This window comes from Micromesistius poutassou, assembly GCF_964030765.1.
Source record: "Micromesistius poutassou genome assembly, chromosome: 9".
Taxonomy (NCBI): Eukaryota; Metazoa; Chordata; class Actinopteri; order Gadiformes; family Gadidae; genus Micromesistius; species Micromesistius poutassou.
In genome coordinates this window covers 4,145,896-4,168,263 of record NC_140279.1, presented here as the reverse complement: position 1 = coordinate 4,168,263, position 22,368 = coordinate 4,145,896, and the positions used below count along the sequence as shown (strand labels likewise).

The window sequence follows — 22,368 nt, the reverse complement described above, 5'->3', positions numbered from 1 at the left end:
GTGTGTGTGTGTGTGTGTGTGTGTGTGTGTGTGTGTGTGTGTGTGTGTGTGTGTGTGTGCGTGTAAAATGAATGCTCTTTAGGATGCGTTTTCGTAGTATGGATATTTGGATATTTTTGTCGTTGACAATAACAGAGACTGAATGTTTGGAAGGATGACTCGGAGGGGGGACAGACCATCCAGAAAGCAACAGGAAGTGAAAATCTTCCAAATACACATCCCATAACAAACCTCTACGCTCCATATTATTCACACTAGACAGCACAGCACGACCGACATTTCATTTTGATGCATTGACGCACGCACATAGACGTCATGTTGGTTCACACATTTGCCATGCCCATCTATGATTGATTGTTTTATTTTTCAATATGTACATCACACTAGTTCATGTGATGGATTTTTGTGAGATATACATATATATATATATATATTCTTGTGTTGTTCCAGGAGAATATAAATGCAGAAATCTGTATTCCAGGGGAAGAAGATTGCCCTTTAGTAGTTTTTGATGTGGCTCGTCATATCTTGATGTGGCTGGTCATATCTATCTACTTTGGATGTGCGTTGTAAGGTGTTATGTTCTGAATAACCTGATTTGACCTTTGGCTTGAATGACACATTAATGCTAGCTCTTAGAGTAAGCATTAATGAGAGCGAGTGAGAGAGAGAGGCTGCTTGACGAAAAAGAAATGACAGCGAATAATTGAATAGGGATTTGGGAAACGAGAGATGGCCAATAGGGATAGAGAGTTGGGTGTAGCCTAATGGACCAGCCAAACACACACGATGAGTAAAGACAGAGATGGGAGGATTGGCTAGAGGAAGAGGGTGGTCTGGACTATGAGAGATGGACGGAAAATACACCTGACAGTGTTGAAAGCCCCGGAGGGAAATGGAAAATAAATAAAGAATAGAATCAGAAGGACAGTGGCTGGAGCGCCTGTGTCGAGCGTTGGGTTGCTCCTTGCTCAAGCGACACCATTATCATTCCCGCCTTCTTGTGGGCTGACATGATGAGCAAGAGCTTCGCTGAAGAGAAGGGTGAAGGATTGTTTGATTTCCCTGTGCTTGTTTATATTTAATAAAGCCAAGTTATCCTGATCGGCAGCTGTGTTCTTTACATATATGTTGTTTTACTCTCCCAACCACTTAAGCACTTCAATTATGATTTATTTTACTCTCTCAAGCTTACACACTTTACTCCTCCGTCCCTCACCTGTCATAGCCCAGCTCCAAGTTGAAATGGCAGCTTTCAGGAGCCACTACACCCCGTCGGCTCTCCACTCCACCACGCATCTCTATGTTGCCCCAGCATTCTGCCACACAGTCCTCGCTGGCACAGTCACACACGTTTGCCCTCTCTATGTTAGCACTGAACCACCACCACCACCACCACCACTAGGCTTGAAGAGTCAGTGGAAGTGTGTTGAGCCTGTTATGTGTAGACTTTACATGATTGTAATTATAGGAAATGGTGGACCCTTTGTTTTTGTCTTCGACGATTGTGGCTTTGTCACACGCTCTAGGTTGATGGTTTGTGTGTGTGCACGCAGCATGGCAGCTGGCCAGGCCTGTGCAAACAGATGTCAATTCCAATCGGCCGATAATGCAACAGAGCAGTGACGCAGATACACGGCTACAGGAAGAGATTACCCTCAGCAGCACCAACACCATCCACCCTGTCCTTTCGTGCTGGGGAGATCACTAGTGAAGGAAGCGTAGTTCGACAGGCCAGTGGATGGGTGAATTGACAGAGCGATAGTCGTTAGGGTTGATACGATTAGGGTTGGTGGGATTTGAAGGGATGGGGGAAAGAAAGTGATTAAAAAGCAAAAAAGCACACGTTGCACAGGCAGAAGAATCTGTTTTTTTAAGTGTCCCTAGTTCACTTAGGGACATAGTTGGACAGTAAACTGTCATTCAGGAACAAATAAAGAGTGTGTTTCCATTTTTCTTTACATAAGCCCTTCTGTTGACATTATAGTTGACTAGTGGATACCGTTGACATGAACTGTCTGTCTTCAATGGACATGCAATGTTAATTTAATTAGCTCATCGTTGACTTTGGCTTGCAATGCTTTGTGAGTTAGGTATTAATTCACACTTGAATAAAAACTCGGTATTCAGATGAATATGTAAATATATATGTTTTTATTTGACCAATATGTTAGTCTATTTGTATTGTTGTTGTTCTCCTTTGGTGGGCATTGACGTGTTAAAAACCAGCTAGTACTGTGTTATTTGTTATTTGGCTGCAGCTGTGATTACAGCCATAATTAATGCTGCAACACAGGAAGTACTTTGATTGAAGAGCATTACCATGGCAGGAGTACAAACACAGTTCTTCAGCTATCGTGACTGAAAAATAAATGTGTGTTTATAAGCAGCTATAAACACACTTGGGAAGGCATGGTTACAGTTGTTTATTAATTGTTTGTGTGTCTGTATTGGAATTGCAGTTAAATGGATCATGCACTCCATCTTCTCAGCTTTTAATCCAAACCATAGAGGACAAAGACTAGAGTTGTCAGTAATCCATCTTGAATTGATCACAGGCGGTAGCCAACAGTTCTGATGGAAGTAACAATACCGGTCCTAATGTAACATGGCTACATGATTACGCTAACTAACAGAATCAGACACATGCATGCACGTATAAACGCACACCCATACACACGCCTACTATTTAAAGTGATTTGGAAGTCTTTAACAGCACTGTATAAATGCAATAAATCCATGCATAGACTGCATTGCCTACTCATGGGTTTCCCCAACTTTGTGCTCCATTGAGTTGCAAAACCTTTCTTATCCTTCCCAACAAATCGTCATGTGTAATCATAAATGCCAATACAAGACAAACTGAAGTGATGGGACATAAAGGAGATGCACCGGCCTTTAACTTTACTTTATGATTTGTTAGTGGGTATTAATGATTTTAGATTTTGTGTGTGTGTGAGCGATGGATTTTGCCAGGGGATGTAATTTAAACAGAAAATGGCACAGGAGACGTTCCTCCATCTGATGGTGTGCGTGTGACTCACAGCAGATGGGATTTCATTAGTAGACTACAGTCCATCCACAGGAAAGAGGAGCGGTTGATATTCCCAACAGGGAGAGTAGAGATGGTTTTATGTGGTTTGTATGCCTAATGCTTTCCATGCCATTTGTTAGTGATTGTGATATAGATTGTTTCATGTTGTTGTATGAATGATGCTTTCCATGCCTTGTATTAGTTATTGGGTATCGTCTTTAATAGGCTGTATCAAGAGGGTAGCCTTCTCAATGTTAACCTTACACTCATCTGCTATTTGAGCTAATCATGATGGAAATGTCACTAGATAAATACCATTTTCCAATTGTTTTATGGTTTTCCACCACCGCCAGGAAACCAATCAAGTACTAAAATTTGAAATCCTCATTGAGATGTCCTCTACACATCATTCTGAATTACTGTACTTTTTTTTTTTTTGTCAATACCAAAGGGCGTTGGCAAAGCCTTAGCTGGTTTGTTTCTCAAACAACGGCTGCAACGATTACAATTTGCTATGAAATAATCATTAGTTGCAGTCCTATTTCAAATGTGAACCAAATTGCAAGGGATTGCTTGTGTTGACTCAGAGAGTAAATTAAAGCATGGCTGGAGAAGGGGAGAGTGCAGAAAGAAACGTTGAGGAGATGGTTGATAAGAGATAAGGGTGTATTCGACTCGAGCAAATATAATTTTATCCATTCGGCTGTTCTGTCGTGGAAATTTGTATCCTAATGAAAATATGCAACTCCCCACCGCTCCAATTGAAAGGTGCAAGGAGAATTTATACAGAATGCCTTTTAAATGGATTTGACCTACATCGATACCCCTATTTTGGTAAAGTTCTTTGTAGATTGATCAACTGTGTGTCTGTCCATACTAAATATTTATGAACCGCTGAGGTAGCCTCTGTCTTCATATCCATTCGTATTCTATTAGCTTGTGGTTTGCCACCAGTTTAAATTCCCGTTCCGAAATGTGATTATTTAGGTATTACATTTACTGTTTAGCTCAAGTGGTTGTTTGAAGTTGATTTGTCTAAAACAGCCCGGAATACAGACATTTAGTTTGTCCCTGGGTTTTAGGTTTTTAGGTTAGGCAGAAGGATTTCGGATCTATTCATGTTGGTTTAAGTTGTTCTACATGTTGGTTCATAATTCTGATGATTCAAGTAGAAGGTGTACGCCCATTTTTTCTTCCTAGTATTTGAAAGTAGCTATAAGGCTCTCGAGTGTGTTAGCAGCTAATAGTGTCTTGTGAATCCAGGTTGTCAATTGTAGTATTTCACAGGAATTGAATTTGAATTTGATGACTGTTAAGGGTGACAGAATTGTCCCTAGCAGTCATTTGAACGATACTACTGAACGCCCTCTTGACTTTCCATGTTTGTGACCAATTATTATTACTATTATTACTATTAATAATAATTAATGATGATTTGTCCCTTTCCCTCCCGAATCTCACATGGTACATGGTACAGACATAGTTACGTTTGAGGCAAGGACGCTGAAGTTGAGGAGGCTTTTTAACAAGCTAGAGCCATGGTGTTAATAGACTAGTGAATTCCTCTGCTAACCACAAATCCTGACCTCTAATCTAGATGTATGGTAAGCTTGGCACGGGAGGGGTGTCAAATATCTGTGGTCAAATTGAGGTAGGTTGACTAGACTAAGGAGAGGAGGACGGATGGAATGGAATGGATGGAAAGCGCTGCAGATTGCATTTAGGTTGCCATTTTCTTTGACGTGAGAGGATCTTGCAAGAGATGCAAAATTAATCCCTTTAAAGAGTGTCCCCTTGCCACTAAACTTTGCTTTGTGCTCGGGCAAAACCTAACGCTGATTATCACTGTCGCATTGCTCTCATTCTCATTCTCATCTATAAAAGGAGAAGAACAAGTAACTAGCTAGCATTCTTGTTGCTTCACATTTGCCTGTAGATGCGCGCTTCCTAGGGCAGATGGATGGAAGTCTTGTTTTCCCATATCTTCATCTCACATCCCCTCCTCCTCCTTCACTTCTGCCTGCTGCTTCCTCACCACAATTTTTTTGTTCTCGCTGACCTGGTTTCGTCAGTAAAACAACAGCATACTCCATTTTCCATATGAACCTCATCCCATGAACTAAACTGAGTGCCTCTCTTGCAGTTTGTTCCATTTTAAAGTAGGCTTTTGGATTCAGATGTCTGTTTTTGGCACTCAATATGTTAAAACATTCCATGTTTTTTTGTGTGTAATATCGTGACATTTTTATGTTCTATGTATGATTATGTAATATATATTTATTTACATTTTATAGTACTGGAAGAAATCCTAGCCTACAGTAGTCCCATTTGTCAAAAAAGCCATTAAACCATTTATATAAGGTTTCAGACACGTCTGTTGAAGACTAAACTTGGCTGTTTACATGTTTTATGTAAATTGCCAAATAAGCTGCACTTATTCAGAAATAAAAATATATTGCTGAATCAGCTGTCCTCACGTAAACTTCTTTTCTTTCCATCTGAAATTAGGTTATGTTAGTTTAGGCAAAATCATTCTTGATGATCTCGGTTTGCCTGGAGGAGGAGCACACAGCAAACACTGTGCAGGAAGCCTGACCGGTTTCTCGCTTTATGCTTATGGTTATTTGTCGAATATATTCCATTATTCTCCATTGGTAAACAACTACTGCATCATAAAGCTTTCAAGTGTTTGGCGTTTTCAGACAATGATAGGAGTTCACAGGAGGATAGGAGGATCCTCCCATGAACAAAGTAGGATCATTGTTGTTGCAGTCTAGCCATGGTGCAAATTGTTTATGCAGGTGATGTGTAAAGGCATACTCGGATGAAGGATTCCTTGAGAAGAGAATGGTAAATGTATTTCTGGAGATTGGTCATTGCTGAGACCATATGCTTGCTGAACATCAAGGGGCATTCATGCAGGGTTAGGGGTCCACTAGGATGATGCATGGGATTCTCTTACAGCAATGGAGTTAGGGGTATGGGAGAACATTTATTAATTAGTTGTCTTGCGGGAGCTACAGTTACCTGCACGCACACTAGACCAGATGGAAATATTGTGTGGATGCGCTTGCATATCAGTTGCATACAAATGCCTTTGAAGACGCACCAACTAAAAGTTTTGAAATGTGGAATATAAAATACATAATGGTATTTTGCATAGTCACATCTGAAGTATCAGGCCAGTCCACATTTGTTGTGACCCTTTTGTGTGGTTTAAACACATTTCTTGAAAAAGAGTTGGTTGAATGTTGCACTCTCCTCTCTGTGGGGTAAAATACACGTATTTCATACATCATTACTCTTGTACTACATCGTTTTAAGCTGGTATCAAAGTCATTAAGGGATTCTGAATACTTGCACTTGCAGCCAGGGTTTGACTTTGGAAGAGAACCCAATAAAGTACACACATGACAAACTGCAAACTGGCTACTTCTTCATGCACGCTTGCATGCACGCAAACAAACACTCACTAGAACACACTGACTAGTACACACTGAGTAGTAAACAATGACTGGTACAAAGTAGTACTCCTTTAGATACATCTGTACCATATGAAAGCTTTATGTAAGTAGGAAGCAATTGAACAGGATGCTTAATTACCTTTTATGTAATAATTTTTCTGTAGAAAATGTCGGAGGGGAGATCTTTCAATAGTCTCCTTGAAAATTTTATGGTTACTGTTAATATAGTAGGACTGACCAGGATGTCAGAAACACGCAGCATGTGCTCTTGTTTGTTGATGAATCTCAGTCTGCGTATTTCACCTACCTTTTTTCTCCATGATTTTGTGGCAGTATATTTAGGTTTGTTTTTGGTTTGTTGGTTTTTTAAAGAAGAAAAATGTCCCTGCATTTTTCTTTCTAAATTAAGACCTGTTTATAGAAAGATTCTTAATGTATTTTAGTTGGAGTCATACTTTGATGGAACCATCCGTTCTGAAGGGTTAAACAATGAACAATGAACTAGGGTTAGAAATGGAAAAAGAGATTAGTTTAGTTAATGACACACACACACACACACACACACACACACACACACACACACTGTAGCATGTTGGCAAGAAACATGCATTTGCTTGACTAAATACCCAGAGTGTGTGCTCACTCTGCCGTTTAATGACGTTTAAAATGAAACCATGGCAAGACATTAACCACTTAGCGAAATATACATGTCCACCCGCTGTAGAATGAATAAACCCATTGATTGGATTTCTGAAATTGTTTCCCTTTCAGGCGAATTGAAATGTGTCTTCAGGCGGCAGCTGAATTGGCAGGGCAATCTCAATATAGTGAAGGAAGGATGGATGCAAGGAGTTCAGAAGAGAATCTCCGTTCATCTCATCCCTTCCTCCTTTCTGCCACTGTGGTGATTTGTGGTGATGGAAGGACGTGACTGGGGTAGCTTGGGACACCTCTCTCGCCGAGGAATGGCAAGAGTCCGTTTGGTATAAGCCACAGCCAGGAAGACTCCTGATACACCTTTTTATGTGCTGATACAATTGCATGCTTATGCATCACCATATATTTGCGTTAGTGGGCATTTGAACGTGTTTGCTCAGCATAACCCTTATTTTCCTTTGTTAAAGAGCCTGGATGGATTCACCCATTTCTCCAGGGGAGATTCTCAGGCTTTGTGCCATCTGTTCTGCGCTAATGTTGTCTTGAGTAGGCTGTACAGTGTGTGACCAGGCAAAAGTGTACACTATGAATTGTCAGTGTTTTATTTATCCCATGCACAGGGTAAAAAAGGGTCATAAATTATGGCAAAAATAGCAACATGAATGGCTGAAATGAAAGAAAGTTTCTACAGAGACTGTAAAGACGGGGAATATGGACTGTATGAATAAGAGTTTTAATATTATAAATATAAAGTGTAGGAGTGCAGATGAATATGAGCATGGAATTGTGGTGATGTAAAGCAACGGTCCGTAGATCGTGATCGGTGCATACAGCGGGGCAATCAATATGATCACTGAGATGAATGAAGCTGGTTGAGAAGCCTGATGGCCTGTGGGGAAAAACTGTTTGTGAGTCTGGTAGACTGTGTCCCAATGCCCCATTAACACCTTCCAGACGGCAGCAGCATGAACAGTCCATAGCTGGGTGGCTCTAGTCTTTTGTGTTTTTTTTCCCCCCTGCTTTCCTAAGGCATTGTGTGTTGTACAAACGTGTTCTGTCCATTGACGCGATAGCCTCATTCACGTTTCGCCATAACCCAACGGCCTCAACGGTCCTTTCTAATGGGACCATTGGAAGATCAGCAACATGACTTAATCTGCGCCCGGCGTCCGGGGTCTGTGAGCGGCAGCCGTTGGACGCCACAGCGGGTGGGCGGGGCAAAGGAGAGACAGTGATGAAAGGAGGAAGTTAATGAGACATGATCAGATGTATGGAGCTGAAACGATGCTGGTACATCGTTTCAGCTCATTCTGTTTTCATCCTCCTCCCTGCCAGAGCGCTTTCCCTGACCCGATCTCCTATTGAGGGCATGTCCACCCTACCCTCACCTCCCTTACCTGTCAGTGCGGTCTCTGACCCCCACTGTTGGTTGATCAGACAGTAAATATATTTTGCCTTCATCCTGTTTTTATCCCTCTCCCTGCCTGTCTCTACCCCCCCCACTACTCTTGAACAGTTCAGTTGGATTCACCTTCATCCTTTTGTCATCCTCCACCCCTGCCAGACCGCCGTCCCTAATCCCCTACTGTTCTAAAGGATTTGATCAAGGGAGCAACTGAGGGGTTGGTATTGGCATCAAATAGCCTTCTTTCATCTAACAGTCCAAAAACCTGTTGGTCTAACAGTCCCCACAGAATGTGGGGAATCTGGAGCATCTTACCCAGTTATCACACCCCACCAACAGGGAGTGGCTGGTTTGTGATTGGCCTTTTCTTTAAACTGGTAAGCGTACAGTACGGTAACCCAATAGGAATCAAGGGGTTGCAGCGTTTTGTTTAATTGTTTAAGGTAATGATTGGAAGGTACCCGATAGCCCCACCCTTGTGATGTGTTTTGTTACACAAAAAAACACAATGGGAGAGGACACAATGTGAGAGGAGACAGAATGGGAGAGAGTTAGGCACAATGGGAGGGACACTAACAGAGTGAAATAGAAGAGGGTCAACCATGTAGTAGGATGACGCTTGTTGTTGGGCATCCAGCAGGAGCCTGTGAATAAAGGTTTGAATCTTGGCTCTATGGTCTATTTGGGACAACAGACCCGGATTTGATTGATTCTTCTTCATTTAGCGCGCCAGCCAGGAGTCGAGAAGAGGACTACATCAAGAGCTCACTTCTTCGACAGATGGCTGCATGCCCTTCGTCACGTTCCAAAACTTCTTTTGTTGGTTGTCACGCCAACTGTCCCCTCTACTATATGGTCTCTGGCTCTGTCCCAGTTCTGTTGTTGCGGCCGTTGACGCTGCTAGCTTAACAATCCGCGTTTACAAAGTGTGAATGCACGGAATAACACACCAAGTGGGTGGTTCACAGTGCATGCATCTACAAGCATGTGTTCGCAACCTTTGCGCTCTTGGCCTTGCATAGTGGATGCTGTGTTGAAAGGCTAATCCTGGCATTTTGGCTCAGACCAAGTGACAACATGTTGTTTTTATACACAAAGACATGCTTGCATTAATACACTCAGTACTGAGCATTGGTCTGGGTGATCAACTAGGTTTATGTGAAGCGGTGATTTGTGGGTATCCTGGAAGGTATGACGCCCTAGGCCAAAGGATGACTCCATACTCCAGCCATAGCCAATACTGTCCCCCCCACTCCGATGAGTACTGGTCATGGTACTCGTCATGGTCTGTTTGTTTGACATCTTTTTTTCTTTCTTTCTGTTCACCTTCCTACTGCTCCCTGAAGTGTCTCCTACCTCTCTCTAAGGTGTCTCCTACCTCTCTCTGAAGTGTCTCCTACCTCTCCCTGAAGTGTCTCCTACCTCTCCCTGAAGTGTCTCCTACCTCTCCCTGAAGTGTCTCCTAGCTCTCTCTGAGGTGTCTCCTACCTCTCTCTGAGGTGTCTCCTACCTCTCTGGAGTGTCTCCTACCTCTCTCTGAGGTGTCTCCTACCTCTCTGGAGTGTCTCCTACCTCTCTCTGTAGTGTCTCCTACCTCTCTCTGTAGTGTCTCCTACCTCTCTCTGTAGTGTCTCCTACCTCTCTAAGGTGTCTCCTACCTCTCTCTGGAGTGTCTCCTACCTCTCTCTAAGGTGTCTCCTACCTCTCTGGAGTGTCTCCTACCTCTCTAAGATGTCTCCTACCTCTCTGGAGTGTCTCCTACCTCTCTCTGGAGTGTCTCCTACCTCTCTCTGGGGTGTTCGTCTGTCTTCTAATCTCTCAACATTAACATTCTTAAACACAACCGATCTCACACGTCTGAGTGCCGGTGTATAAACGACATCCGTCCACTCCATTAATCCTTTGGGGTTGTGGGCAGTTCCCATTTAAAGTTATATGTATCAATGACTCCAAGGCAGGTTGGTCTTAAGCTCTCTACTTAGTATGCACAACAGCAAACGCTGTCTATTCACTGTGTCGAGTGTTCTGGTCTGATATGGCTGGCAGACTAAAAACGTGTTTGTGTGCTGGAGTGCCACTCCACCAGTGATCCCCATCCCCCACTCAGAGCTCTCTTCTAAAACAGCATCTGCTGCTCCTGTCCCAAATGTGAGCCCAGGATAAACTGTGCAACCTTGTTTGTGTTGTGTTGTATAATGTTCAACTCCATGGCTGTGTTCCTATTTGTGAAACTAACCAATTTCTCTTTTGTACCAGAAGTAGATTACGTTGTGGAAATGGCAACTTTAGGTGGTACATTTAGACAACTTAAATTCAATTGTAAGTGAGCAGTAATAAAAATTATTTTTTTTACATAGAATAATGTATTTAGACACACACACACACACACACACACACACACACACACACACACACACACACACACACACACACACACACACACACACATGGTGGCATGATAAAAGCTGAGCGACTAGTGCTGTACTGGGTCTCTTTAGAAAATGAATGGTCACTACAGTGTACCCAGAGGCACAGTGAATTCTCTAATCATAGCATTAGCTCTCACGTGACTTACATATAGTGTTGGCTTCAACTTCTGCCTGCCGTTTCCATGGTGGTGCGTATGGAGTCTAATAGTAGTAAACTATTTTCAGTTATTTGGGAATTTTCTTAGGGAGCATCCTTTGGCATTTTTGGGGAATTTGGCATGGTGCCTTTGATTTACATCTCTATACTATATCCATCTTTCTTTTTTTAATCTCTGGAATTCTAACGTCATGTCAAGTGCATGGGTGTATTTTTAATTTGCATATGCTTAGGAAAGTGTTTAAGAGCTGAGTGAACCCAAAACCACTTTTCTTTTGATTGAAACATGGTCATTTGTTTAATATGATCGTCAACATAGTAATCTATGCCATTTGATTACTGTTACTAAAATAAGTCCCCGATTTAGAGAAAACAGTTAAAATGGGTAAAAAAGTTTTTGCCATTGTCTCCAAAACCCTATGTGACCTCTCTTCCACTCTGCATCGAACGCAGGTGGCATTATTTTTGTCACGTCAGAGTTTTTTCCGAGGCACTCTGACGTCACGACCAAGTGGTGCTGGTGGATGTGTGGAGCGCTGTCTGGCCAGCGGATGACTGCGGTGTCCGAGAGAAGGTTGAGCTTTTCGAACCCTTACAGTAACACGCCACGGTGTATGTGGATGGTGAAGCTCTGTCTGAGCAGCAATTTAGAACGTAGTGTTATCCAATTGTGATCCAATCAGATCCTGTGTTTAGCTCTGGGTCCTTTGTTTAGCTCCAGGTCCTGTGTTTAACTCCAGATCCTGTGTTTAACTCCAGGTCCTGTGTTTAGTTCTGGATCCTGTGTTTAGCTCCAGGTCCTTTGTTTAGCTCCAGATCCTGTGTTTAACTCCAGGTCCTGTGTTTAGCTCAAAAACCTGTATTAATCTTCATATCCTGTGGCTTTCCCTGCAATTACATTAGTGTCATCACGAGACGCCGCTAACAACGTTAGCATTTCCTCTGGGATTCCTCCCAACGGAAGACCTCTGGATCTGTTTTTTGCACATTGTGGGCGTAGATTTGTGTTGGATGAAAAATAAAGCCTCACTTGAGTATGTATTTGTATGATATTGCTTTAAATCACTAGACATGAAGCATTGAGTGTGTTTTGAAAACAGTACAAACGGTACAAACAAAAGTCATGAAGTAGGTCTCAGTCTATGGGTCTATGAGTGTTGCTGCATCAATGAGAGTACTTCAGGATGAGGCCCCCATGTCTTACTATGGAGCGATGGGCTATTTCGCCATGCTGATGCACAAAGTGGAAATGTAAATCATCATACATTCAGAAAACACGCTCTCTCGGCCATTGTTCTTTATTCATGAGCAGAGTGGCTGGTGTTGTATTTAGCTAGGCAGCATCAGGTTGCTGAACTGTTGCTGTATGTCCGTGATTTCTGAGCGATAGATCAGGCCAAGAGATGAAGGAATGACGATGTGAGAGACTGGGTAATCACATCACATGTGTAGGTTCATTAAACGGGTGTGAAGGAAGTGAGTAGAAATACACTTTTCTCTTTACTTTAAGGCTTTACAACCTCTGTTTTCCTGGCAATGGGTCCGCACGCACGCATGCACATGCAGGGTGCACTAGCCTCTGCTGAAGCCCTGGGGGGCGTGTGCATTAGTGACCGTCTCTGGCTCTACCCAGACATCCTATCACCGCTGCTCAAATTGGCGATCTGGCGCCTCGCTTAATGGCTTCCTGTTGTTTATTCTCTTCCCAAGGATGCAAAGGTTATTTGTGTACGTTGCAGGTTTATATTTTGACAGTTCTCTGAAGGACGATCTGATTATTAAAACATTATGTCTGGACAAAATCGAATACTTTGATCCAAAGTTGTCCGTGAACAGATTTAGCTCTGACATGGAGCCAGTTTACTTTCACGCTGCGTGTAGTCACTCAACAACACGCAGAAAAACACTGCCTGTAATCCGCTGACCGGTCCTTGATTCCTGATCCTCCTTTACACACACAAGATCTATACTTGGTGTTGGTCACATACACCCTCACACGCAGGTACTCAGCCCCACCTCTCTCCTTTGTTTGTTCCTCAGGATTGAAAAAACGTACCAGGAAGGCCTTCGGGATGCGGAAGAAAGAGAAGGACAACGACTCGACGTGAGTCAGTCTCCCACGTCTGCACTGGCAGTTCACCAATGCAAAGGCTTCACTGGTGTAGAGGCGGATGCATGTAGTATGCAGCAAATATATATGATTTCACTGGTCATTTATTCATAGGTGATATACTATGATCTATTTGGTCAACTTTTCCAGACAGGATCTCTTTAACCCCTGACCTACAAAACATTTCCCCATTCTCTGAAATGTTCATAGAATGTAGTATTTCTTTACTTAAGTTATGTCCTAGCTTTCCGTCCGCCACAGTGTGATATTGGTTTAATCTCAGTCTGCGTATTATGTTTATTTAATGTTGCTCACTCCCATTAAATTTATTTTTTTGTTTTACACAGGGGGTCACCAGAAAGAGAGGGGGGTGTAAGTAACTTCAACTCCTCATTATCTCCGGCAATCAATGTCTTGTGCCAGTATATTTTGCAAGTTCGGTGATTGCAGCATGTTTAGATCAGTATATATATTCTGTGTTCACCAATGATATAATGATCTCGGCCGGATTTCATTGAATGAAATTCCCCTATGCTTTCCATCGTCGTGTTCATCCAGTTGACCTGCCAGGAACCCCAAGAGTCTGACTTGGTACTGAACTCTAATTAGAAACCCTTGTAGAATAGACTAATGTCCCTAGGCTAATGTAGCATAGTAAAGGCTGTATAAGAAAATCCCATGCCACACCATTTTGTTTCATGGGATATTCAAGACAAGCATAAACGTGTGATAATGGTAGATGAAGGTAGTATTAGTTACATGCAGTCATTTATAAATATATTAAATCACAGTAGGTATATTCTCATCACTCATTTGTAACTGCAGTATTTGGGCTTCAATACTTACCCCTCCAAAAGAGCGCAGTGCTGTTGTTTCATTCATTAGTGAGGTAATAGCTGGCATCTTAGTCTTAAATTGTTAAAATCATGACGTGAAACTCATAGTTCCCTCAAAGCCACATTCTCAACATACTGTTGACTAGACTCTGTGGTTTTGTTATAGCAGCCCTCCACATAAACACTGTTTGGTGTGGTTGTAATTTTACTGTCTTATTAGTCCCAGAAGAAGACCAACGGCTCTGCCAACGGCTTCAGTGGAGAGATCGACTGGGAAAGATATGTAAGTAAAATCCTATGGTGATTCTTTGTGGGCTTTTACCTCATTAGCACTGACTTATACAATTAAGATTGGTCTGGATAAACTTTTGTAACTTGTCTAAATGACAAGACCTGGCCTCCAAAAAAATGGAATGTCCATATTATTTTGTTCAAGATGGATGGCATCTCTTTCTTGTCAAAGTTTAATCTTGAGTTTTTCACACACTTTGAAAAGACTTGCATCAGATCAACATAACAAAGACACTCAAACAAAACAAACATAGCCAAATTACTGTGAAAACAAATGCGTTTGGCTGTGTGTTGCAGAACTCTCCGGAGGTGGACGAAGAGGGCTACAGCTTGAGACCCGACGAAGAAGAAGAAGCAGCAGATATCCTCATCAGATTTATCTATCTGTGTTCCATGTGTACTGCATGGCATGTCAATGGCAGGTCACTTGAACCCCATGTAATGCATACTTCTAACATGCCCCACAGCCCCACTTAACGTTGTGTGCCTTATTTAGAATTTAACTCAACATGTTTAATATATTATATTTCAAGGCTAGACTGAACTACCAGAGGAGCATTTCTACCACCTTCATGACCATCCGTGAGATCAAGTCAGTGCGTCCATTGACAAAGCAATTGAGATATAATAAATATTGATAGCCCTTCATGCTTTTTTTTCTGGGTGAAAAGTCTAAATCCAAACTAGAATGTAGAGCACCATTTTGGGTCTGGAGTAATCGTACACTTATTTCCCCAGACTTGAACAGGGAAGAGGTTAAAAGTCCATTTTATTTCCCCTGAATCTGGAGCTCGGCTAGAATCAATACATGGTTATCCCAGACTGCCAGCCAGTATTGAGTGAAAGTGATGCTTTATAGTCCCCTCGCCAACTGTTTGTTATGAGGGTGATGATGTTTTGCTCCCTGGAATTACTTGATGGACTGACTTACAGCATCAAGTACACACACAGTGGACAGACACAAATGAACACTGGGCTGGCAATCTCATTATCTATATATTTGTGTTGCGTGAGAATTTAGCCATAACTACAACATAAAGCCCAGCACTTAATTTAAAAGGGCGATACAGGTGTTATGCTATTCTTTAGGTAGTTTTAGTGCATTCATTAGCTTGGCTAGCTTACAACAATTTCCCCTTGGTATTAATCACAACGCCTAGGGCTGTTTCCAACCAGATTACCATTTTCGGTCCTTAATGTTTCCCGTTCCACCTGCCCCCAAAGTCAAGACCCATTTCTTCTCCTCCGATGAGTCTGAGGAAGACGAGGACCACCGCAAGAAGTTCAAGATCAAGATCAAGCCCTTGCCGTCCGACTGCCCCGTGACAGCGCCCTCTGTAGACCAACTCAAGGCATCCATCGGCAACATAGCCTTGTCCCCATCTCCTATGGTGAGTAGCCCCTACCACTGCTGCTGTGAACACGGCTTTACAGGAGACCCGCCATTGTGGGATGTGTGGAGTTGATATGTGAATCATATGTTGTATGTGTGCTGTGTATTGTGTTGATATTTGGGCATGTACACATTATCTTTGCTGCTTTCAATGGTTGATTCTATAAATGATTGACAAGAATCAGGCGACTGGCTATGCTGCTTATGTCAGTGCTGTAATTTAAGGACATAATAAGTCATATTCTGCCGTGCTATGGAAAGTTTCAAAAAGGGTAATGTTCACAATGTGCCCTTGGTTTCAGTTCTTACGTCATGTCATAAGCATGAATTAGGATGGACTGATTTATCACTCAGTTATAGATGGTAACAAAAGGATCTGATCAAATAAAATTCCTATTGAGTTGGATCCCATTGTGAAATATGAATGCGTTTAAATTTAATGAGGAGTCAAGTAAATTTCTCATGGCTTTGCTACTTATGTGGCACTATGGGTGACCTTGCTGCAGTCCCATTTAATTCAGCATGCTTGCATCACTAAGAAGACCGCCCACTGAATCAGAAACCATCTGGCCGCAACGTTTCTATACACCCATACAATTTATCTATGTGCTCAATGAGAAGCAAACACGCCATCAGGTTTTTCCCCAGCATGTGTAAAAGCAACAAGATCGTAGGAAAGCTGCTTTAACTCTCACACCACAGAGGCCAGGCGGCTTGAGTGTCATCCCTGCTCTGAATAATTAACGTTGGAAAGTAGGCATCGTGAACCGGGGCTGTTTATGGGCGGCACACAGTGTCTGTGGTCATTTAAGCTGTGCTCCTCAATAATTTAGTCATTCCGTCTCTGAACCTGCTAACTTGAGAATGATACAACCTCAAGTGCCTTCATTAAACGAAAACCTGCACAACCTTTTTTGCGGTTGACTTTGTGAGATTTAGTCGCAGAACTTGATCCTTAGCCGTGTTGTCATAGTTTGATTAGTTTGGATTGTGAAGAGCATCTTCGTCACGGTATTTCACGTTTTCTTCAACAGCATTGTGTGAATTTCCTTCAATTGGGTCACTTTAGTGATGCTTTTAGACTGCCCAAGTAGCTGTCCTTTCTAAACATTCTGAGCCAAACTGGAAAAAAAACTTTCCCGCTCACATGTTGTAGTTTGTCTTCTTGGCCCTTTGCTGCTTCGCCAAAAAACAAATGTTTGGCAAAAATATGCCATGGTAAACCCGCAGCCAAGGACTTGTTATTCTCCCCCGAGCCCCTCTTCCAGGTTCACTTTGCCTTTTATATAGAGCTATCAAGTACCCTGTGTGGCTGCACACACAGCTGGATCACTCGCCGGCACATTGTATGCTTTTCCCAGGTCACCTTGGCTACAGAGTGGTCATAAAGCAACCTACCGAGAACAGTGTCAGGAACCCAGGGTTAACCTCCTCTGGGAAGCACCACAAACCGCAACCCTTTTCTCAATGGGTTGCTCTCTCCCTTTGTTTTGTCCTGACATGATTTCATTAATACACAGGATCAGATGTTATAATCCCTTGTGCCAAAATCCAAGGAAAACACATATTCAGAAGCCCCTGCCCAAACCAACCTTATAAGCACGCTGGCCACTAAGCTACCAACCAAAGGTGAAAAATACGAGACAAATGGCCCAACTAACAGCAGTAAATACAGCAGTATGCAGTGATGTTTGAATGAGGACCACTCATTTAGGTGTTTATCATTGATCTGTATTGGTTTTAGTATTCTAGTCATTGGAAGTGCTGTGGTGCTGTACACACAAACATATTTTACGTAGATAATGTGCATACTAATCACATACTAATGTGATGTATTGCTGCTAAAGAGCTTTGTCGCACATGGCTTATTCTGCATTTATAATTCATGGGTATGTATGTGAGCTTTTGTGTGTGTGTGTGTGTGTGTGTGTGTGTGTGTGTGTGTGTGTGTGTGTGTGTGTGTGTGTGTGTGTGTGTGTGTGTGTGTGTGTGTGTGTGTGTGTGTGTGTGTGTGTAACGTGTACATTTTAAATCTATTTTCTCGATCACTATTGGGGCACTATATAAAAATAAAGATATTATTATTTTATTCTTATTATATATAACTATAATGTTCCATCATATGCAACTTGTATTGCCAAATGTTTTCTAATGCATTTCCTTCCCTTATCTCTTTGCTACCTGGAATGATGTTGGCCTCTGTAGAGGAGTCCGGTAAGCATTTACTTTGCATGTTTGTTTGCACTTATCATGCATCCTTGTTTGTGTTTTTGTTTGCCGCACACATTCACTCTATGATATATTGCATCAATTTGTGTTTGCTTGAAATACACCCCCCATATGTATCAAACACAGTCTTTTATGATGTACATGTACATTATGATAGGACATTAGTCCTATTCATGACTGATTTGACCATGCTGACCTCATTGCAAGTACAACTTGATGCCCATCATCAAGTCCTACTTCTCTCACTCTGCGCACACTCAGTCTGTCAGTGTGTGTTGGGCGTGAGTGCTATGTTAGGCTGCTACTTTAATGTTGAGTCTCAACCTCCGCTTTAATGATTGTGGGCTACTGAGATTCCAGAATAGGCCCACTAGTTACAGGGACTGCAGGGCTTAACAATCATTGACATGAGATGTAGCACTATAGTCTCCATTGTTTGTCTTGTTCATGGGTGTTATTTTGCTTAGTACTGAACTGGAACAAATTTTGTTCATTTTGTAAACAACCATGCATTGGCATGTCCAGTAAAAATACATCCAATCAGACGAATCCTTTCCACAAATCCCGCCCCCTTCTTACATCATGGCCATGACACATGGCTGACTGCACAAATGGCACAAGTACAGAAGTAAGTCCTGAATGTAAAAGAGGGGTGGGGCAAGTGGGGCAGTTGCAGAACATAAACAGCAGGATTATGGTTAAAGCAATTCAAATCATTTCAGACTCATTAGGGCTTTCCAATTTATAATCGTTTGAACTGAGTAATAGTTACACCATCTGCACCCACCAACCCACCAGCACCAGTCTTAATAAGGCTGGACTTCAGAGGTCCTCTCCATGCTCCTCCATGCTCCTCCTCCTCCTCACCAGAAGCATACAATGTATCTTGACTGATTTGTCACTCTCTGACCAGGTATCTCTTCTCTCTTCCTTTTTGCTGGTCACAGAGACGTAGCCCGGTAAGTGTCGATTTTCTCTCCTTCTCTTCTCCAGGGGGTTTCTTGGGGGTTAATATGTCACTTGTTTTTCCCAACCCTTTGTTTGCTTTATATCTTGTCCGTGAGAAAAGGTCAGTTACGTTGGGTGATTGGGCAAAAGTATTCCCTCCTACACAATAAAGGAAACGTACGCGGGGAGCATTCTGCACCCATATGATCGTAATGTTAAGATCAAACTGTTGTAATTTCTTTCATCGTCTTCCCGGATCAGCAGTAAATAGTCTAACATGTATGCCCAACGTCTGATCCAGTAGGCCTTATGCTGGCCACCTGAGTAGTTTTTGAATAATAAATACAAACCTTTGACGGCTGGACCCTTTCAATGTGCTCCCTATAGTCACTTCTACACGTGTCTCTGTCTGTCTTCTTTATTTCAAGCCTGCTACGTATTTATGCTGCTTCTCTCTATGTATGTCATTACGTGGACAGCTTGCTTTTCACCCATGGCCCTTATGCTGGGTGGTTGATGGCACCTCCTGGTGATTGGTTTCCTTGCTGACAACGCAATCCTCCTCCTTATCTTGTCCAGCTATCAGTGCTGCAGCATCTCTCTCTCCCCATCTCCCTGTCCCTCTCTTGCTCTCTCACTCTCGCTTTCTCTCTCTGTCCTATTTCTCTGATGCTTGAGAATGTGATGCTTTAAAAGGATATCACTTGTGACATCTGCCCACGACCCAATCTCCCTCATTCTTCTCTGTCTCCTGCCTGCTCTTCTCAGATCAGAGATGGCTCGATATGCATGCCATTACAGGGCTTGTGTTGTTTATTCTGGTCTTCGGTTGTTCTTCTCCATGTAGTGTTGTTAATATCTAATGATGGAAAGCGAATGTACTCCATCCAAAGTGTGCTTTGGATCCAAAGTGTGCTTTGGATGGAGTACCTCAACATACCTCAACATTTATGTTGAGGTACTCGCCTAGACAGACGGTCATATCCTTGTCTGTAAATGGCCATTATTATTACTGGTGTGCTTTATCCAGACACAAGCGAATCTTCCTGTGTGCGCTGTAGTCATGCCTCCCCCTCTGGAACTGGTTGCTAAGCAGAAAGTTCCTTTTGTCTCATCTGATTAAGTCATCCTGAGGCAAGAGCTCATCTCCTGACCTTGGCGGCTGGACAATGTGCAGCATCGAGTTTTACAAACACAGTCCACTCTCCTCTTAATTATGTTGATAGCTTGTTTTGTCCTGTAGGATGCATTCCCTGTATTTCTGTTTTTTTGTCTTGGCATTGTAGCTCAGATATCATGGCACTTTTATTTGATTTCACAACCTATAAATAATAATTATATGGCTATTTTCTTTACCTTATTGCAGGGTGTGTTGCAAAGGAACACCTCAGGTATGTGTCCGTGCAGACATAGTCCTGTACTTACTGTCACTACTGTGATTAACATTAGCCTGCAGTCTTAACTGTCGCGTTTCCAGGTGAGCATATCCCAAGGCCGAGACGTCCCGTCCCCACTGTACCCGCTGTACCCACTGTACCCGCTGTACCCACTGTACCCACTGTGCCTGCTGTGGCCCCCACGCCAGCTCCTGTCCCGCAGCCCCCAAGGTAGCCATCGTCAGGCTAGTCCTCAAATTAAACAAATAAAAATGACGATTCAAATTTCAATATTTTATGAATAGTTAATTTGCATATTATTGCAATCTTACAAGGCAAGTTTAATTGAAAGGTTAGGAGGATTGTATTCAATAGTATATTTACGTTAGGATGTTGGATATAACCTCTCCCTATTTAATATGGTTCTTCATGTTCCTAGCTGACTCTCATTAACTTTGAACTGAGATGGAGGTTAACTCGTGCTCATGCTTTCTCCCAGCAGCCAGCAGACACCAGTACTAGAAGATGCCACAGCGCTATTCGGGCCACCACTTGATACAGCTTTCGGGGAACAGAAAACTGAAGGTGAGTCTCTACATTTCTGTTCCTTTTGCTTCCATGTGTGGGTTCACAGGTTTCTTTTTCTCGTGGGTTTCAACTGTGGATGTTTGAACCAGTTTGGACAGTTGTTCCGATAGCATGTAAACAATACAATCTAAAAAGTGCTGTTTTTTATGCAAAACTGTATTTTCTTTCATATATCTTTCCTCAATATTTTTTCTTCTGCCTTCCTTTTTACTTACACTTAAGCTAACATGAGAACTATTGTTTGTATAAATGAAGGAAATATTCTCAAGCTTTGTCAAATATTTCTCTAGTGGTCTTATTAACCACCTAAAATATGTTGTTTTATGCTTCTCTGTGGATTTGGTCCTTAGTCATGCACCATATCCAGCAGGATTTAGCCAGGCAGCCTTGTCGAGAGCTATGTTATGTAACCACCTTCTGAAGCATGAGTAATGTGAACACAGTTGCACTCTCTTTTTATACTTTTATTCAGAGATAATCTTTTTTTCTCTCATGTGTCATTGATACTTGTCAAAAGGTCTGTCTACAGCTAATGTTCGTAGAAGCTAATGATATCCATATTGGAGTTAGTGAAGTCAATCAGAAAATAACAGAAAATTATGACAATTGTCAACCACTACAGTCTGTCAAAGGTCATTACTTACTGTCTGTGGATCTGGTCCGCAAGTCCCCAATAACATCCCCAAAACAGACACAACCTGTAAAGGTCCAGAGTGGCAAATTGAGGTGGCCACTAGCGGTGAGGTCGCAGATTGCAACAACTGAGTCGTGTTCTAAATAAGCAAATGCACAATAAGCTGGTAACTTAACACTAACATGGCCCCCTATGTCCCTCTGGCCCCCTGGATGAAGTGGTTCTGTTTGAGTCAGATATGTGGGGGGCTCCTCTGTCAGAACCTTTGACGAGACCCTTCCCTACAGGAAGTAAGTTAAGCTGCATCACCCCCCCTTGCAACCACTCCCCTCGGAATGACAGCACAGAACCATCCGCCCACCCCTGTGACCCCACCCCCATCTGACCTTCACAGTGCACTTTTCACCAATTTCATTAGCCATCAGAACAATGGTTTGTACGGTGTCATCTCTAACTGTTCATTTCTGGACATTCAGTGACTGGACTCCTACCCTTGGCCTCCACACACCACCCCCCTTGCATTTGGCATGCTTATAAACATACTGTGTTGCTTGGTTTCTTCCACGCATGGGTTATCTTCTTTGATCAAACATTCATTATAGTGACATTTTTGCAAAGATTTCTCCCAAGACCAGTGAAAGTACCACAGCCCCAGCTGGGTGACACTGTGGATGGCTGCTGAGATGGAGCAGCCACGCTAATGATGCCCCACTGTATCCTTGCAGCACCACCTCCACTTCCCCCCAAGAATGTCCCAACTTCCCCACCTATGACTGGGCCTCCCTCACCGTTCGGTACTGGTAAGATACCATCTTAT

General features: G+C 42.5%; 1 protein-coding gene across 1 annotated transcript in view; it reads left to right on the top strand.

Moving 5' to 3' along the window:
• The window catches only part of sgip1a (SH3GL interacting endocytic adaptor 1a), a 51,438-nt gene that overhangs the window by 14,137 nt on the left and 14,933 nt on the right, over nt 1-22,368 (top strand). The window contains exons 4-14 of the mRNA XM_084473531.1: nt 13,187-13,250; nt 13,604-13,628; nt 14,313-14,375; nt 14,681-14,744; nt 15,596-15,830; nt 17,982-17,990; nt 18,919-18,964; nt 20,320-20,344; nt 20,431-20,560; nt 20,829-20,914; nt 22,277-22,351. Coding sequence (XP_084329657.1) covers nt 13,187-13,250; nt 13,604-13,628; nt 14,313-14,375; nt 14,681-14,744; nt 15,596-15,830; nt 17,982-17,990; nt 18,919-18,964; nt 20,320-20,344; nt 20,431-20,560; nt 20,829-20,914; nt 22,277-22,351 — 822 coding nt within the window. The remainder of the gene's footprint in view (nt 1-13,186; nt 13,251-13,603; nt 13,629-14,312; nt 14,376-14,680; nt 14,745-15,595; nt 15,831-17,981; nt 17,991-18,918; nt 18,965-20,319; nt 20,345-20,430; nt 20,561-20,828; nt 20,915-22,276; nt 22,352-22,368) is intronic.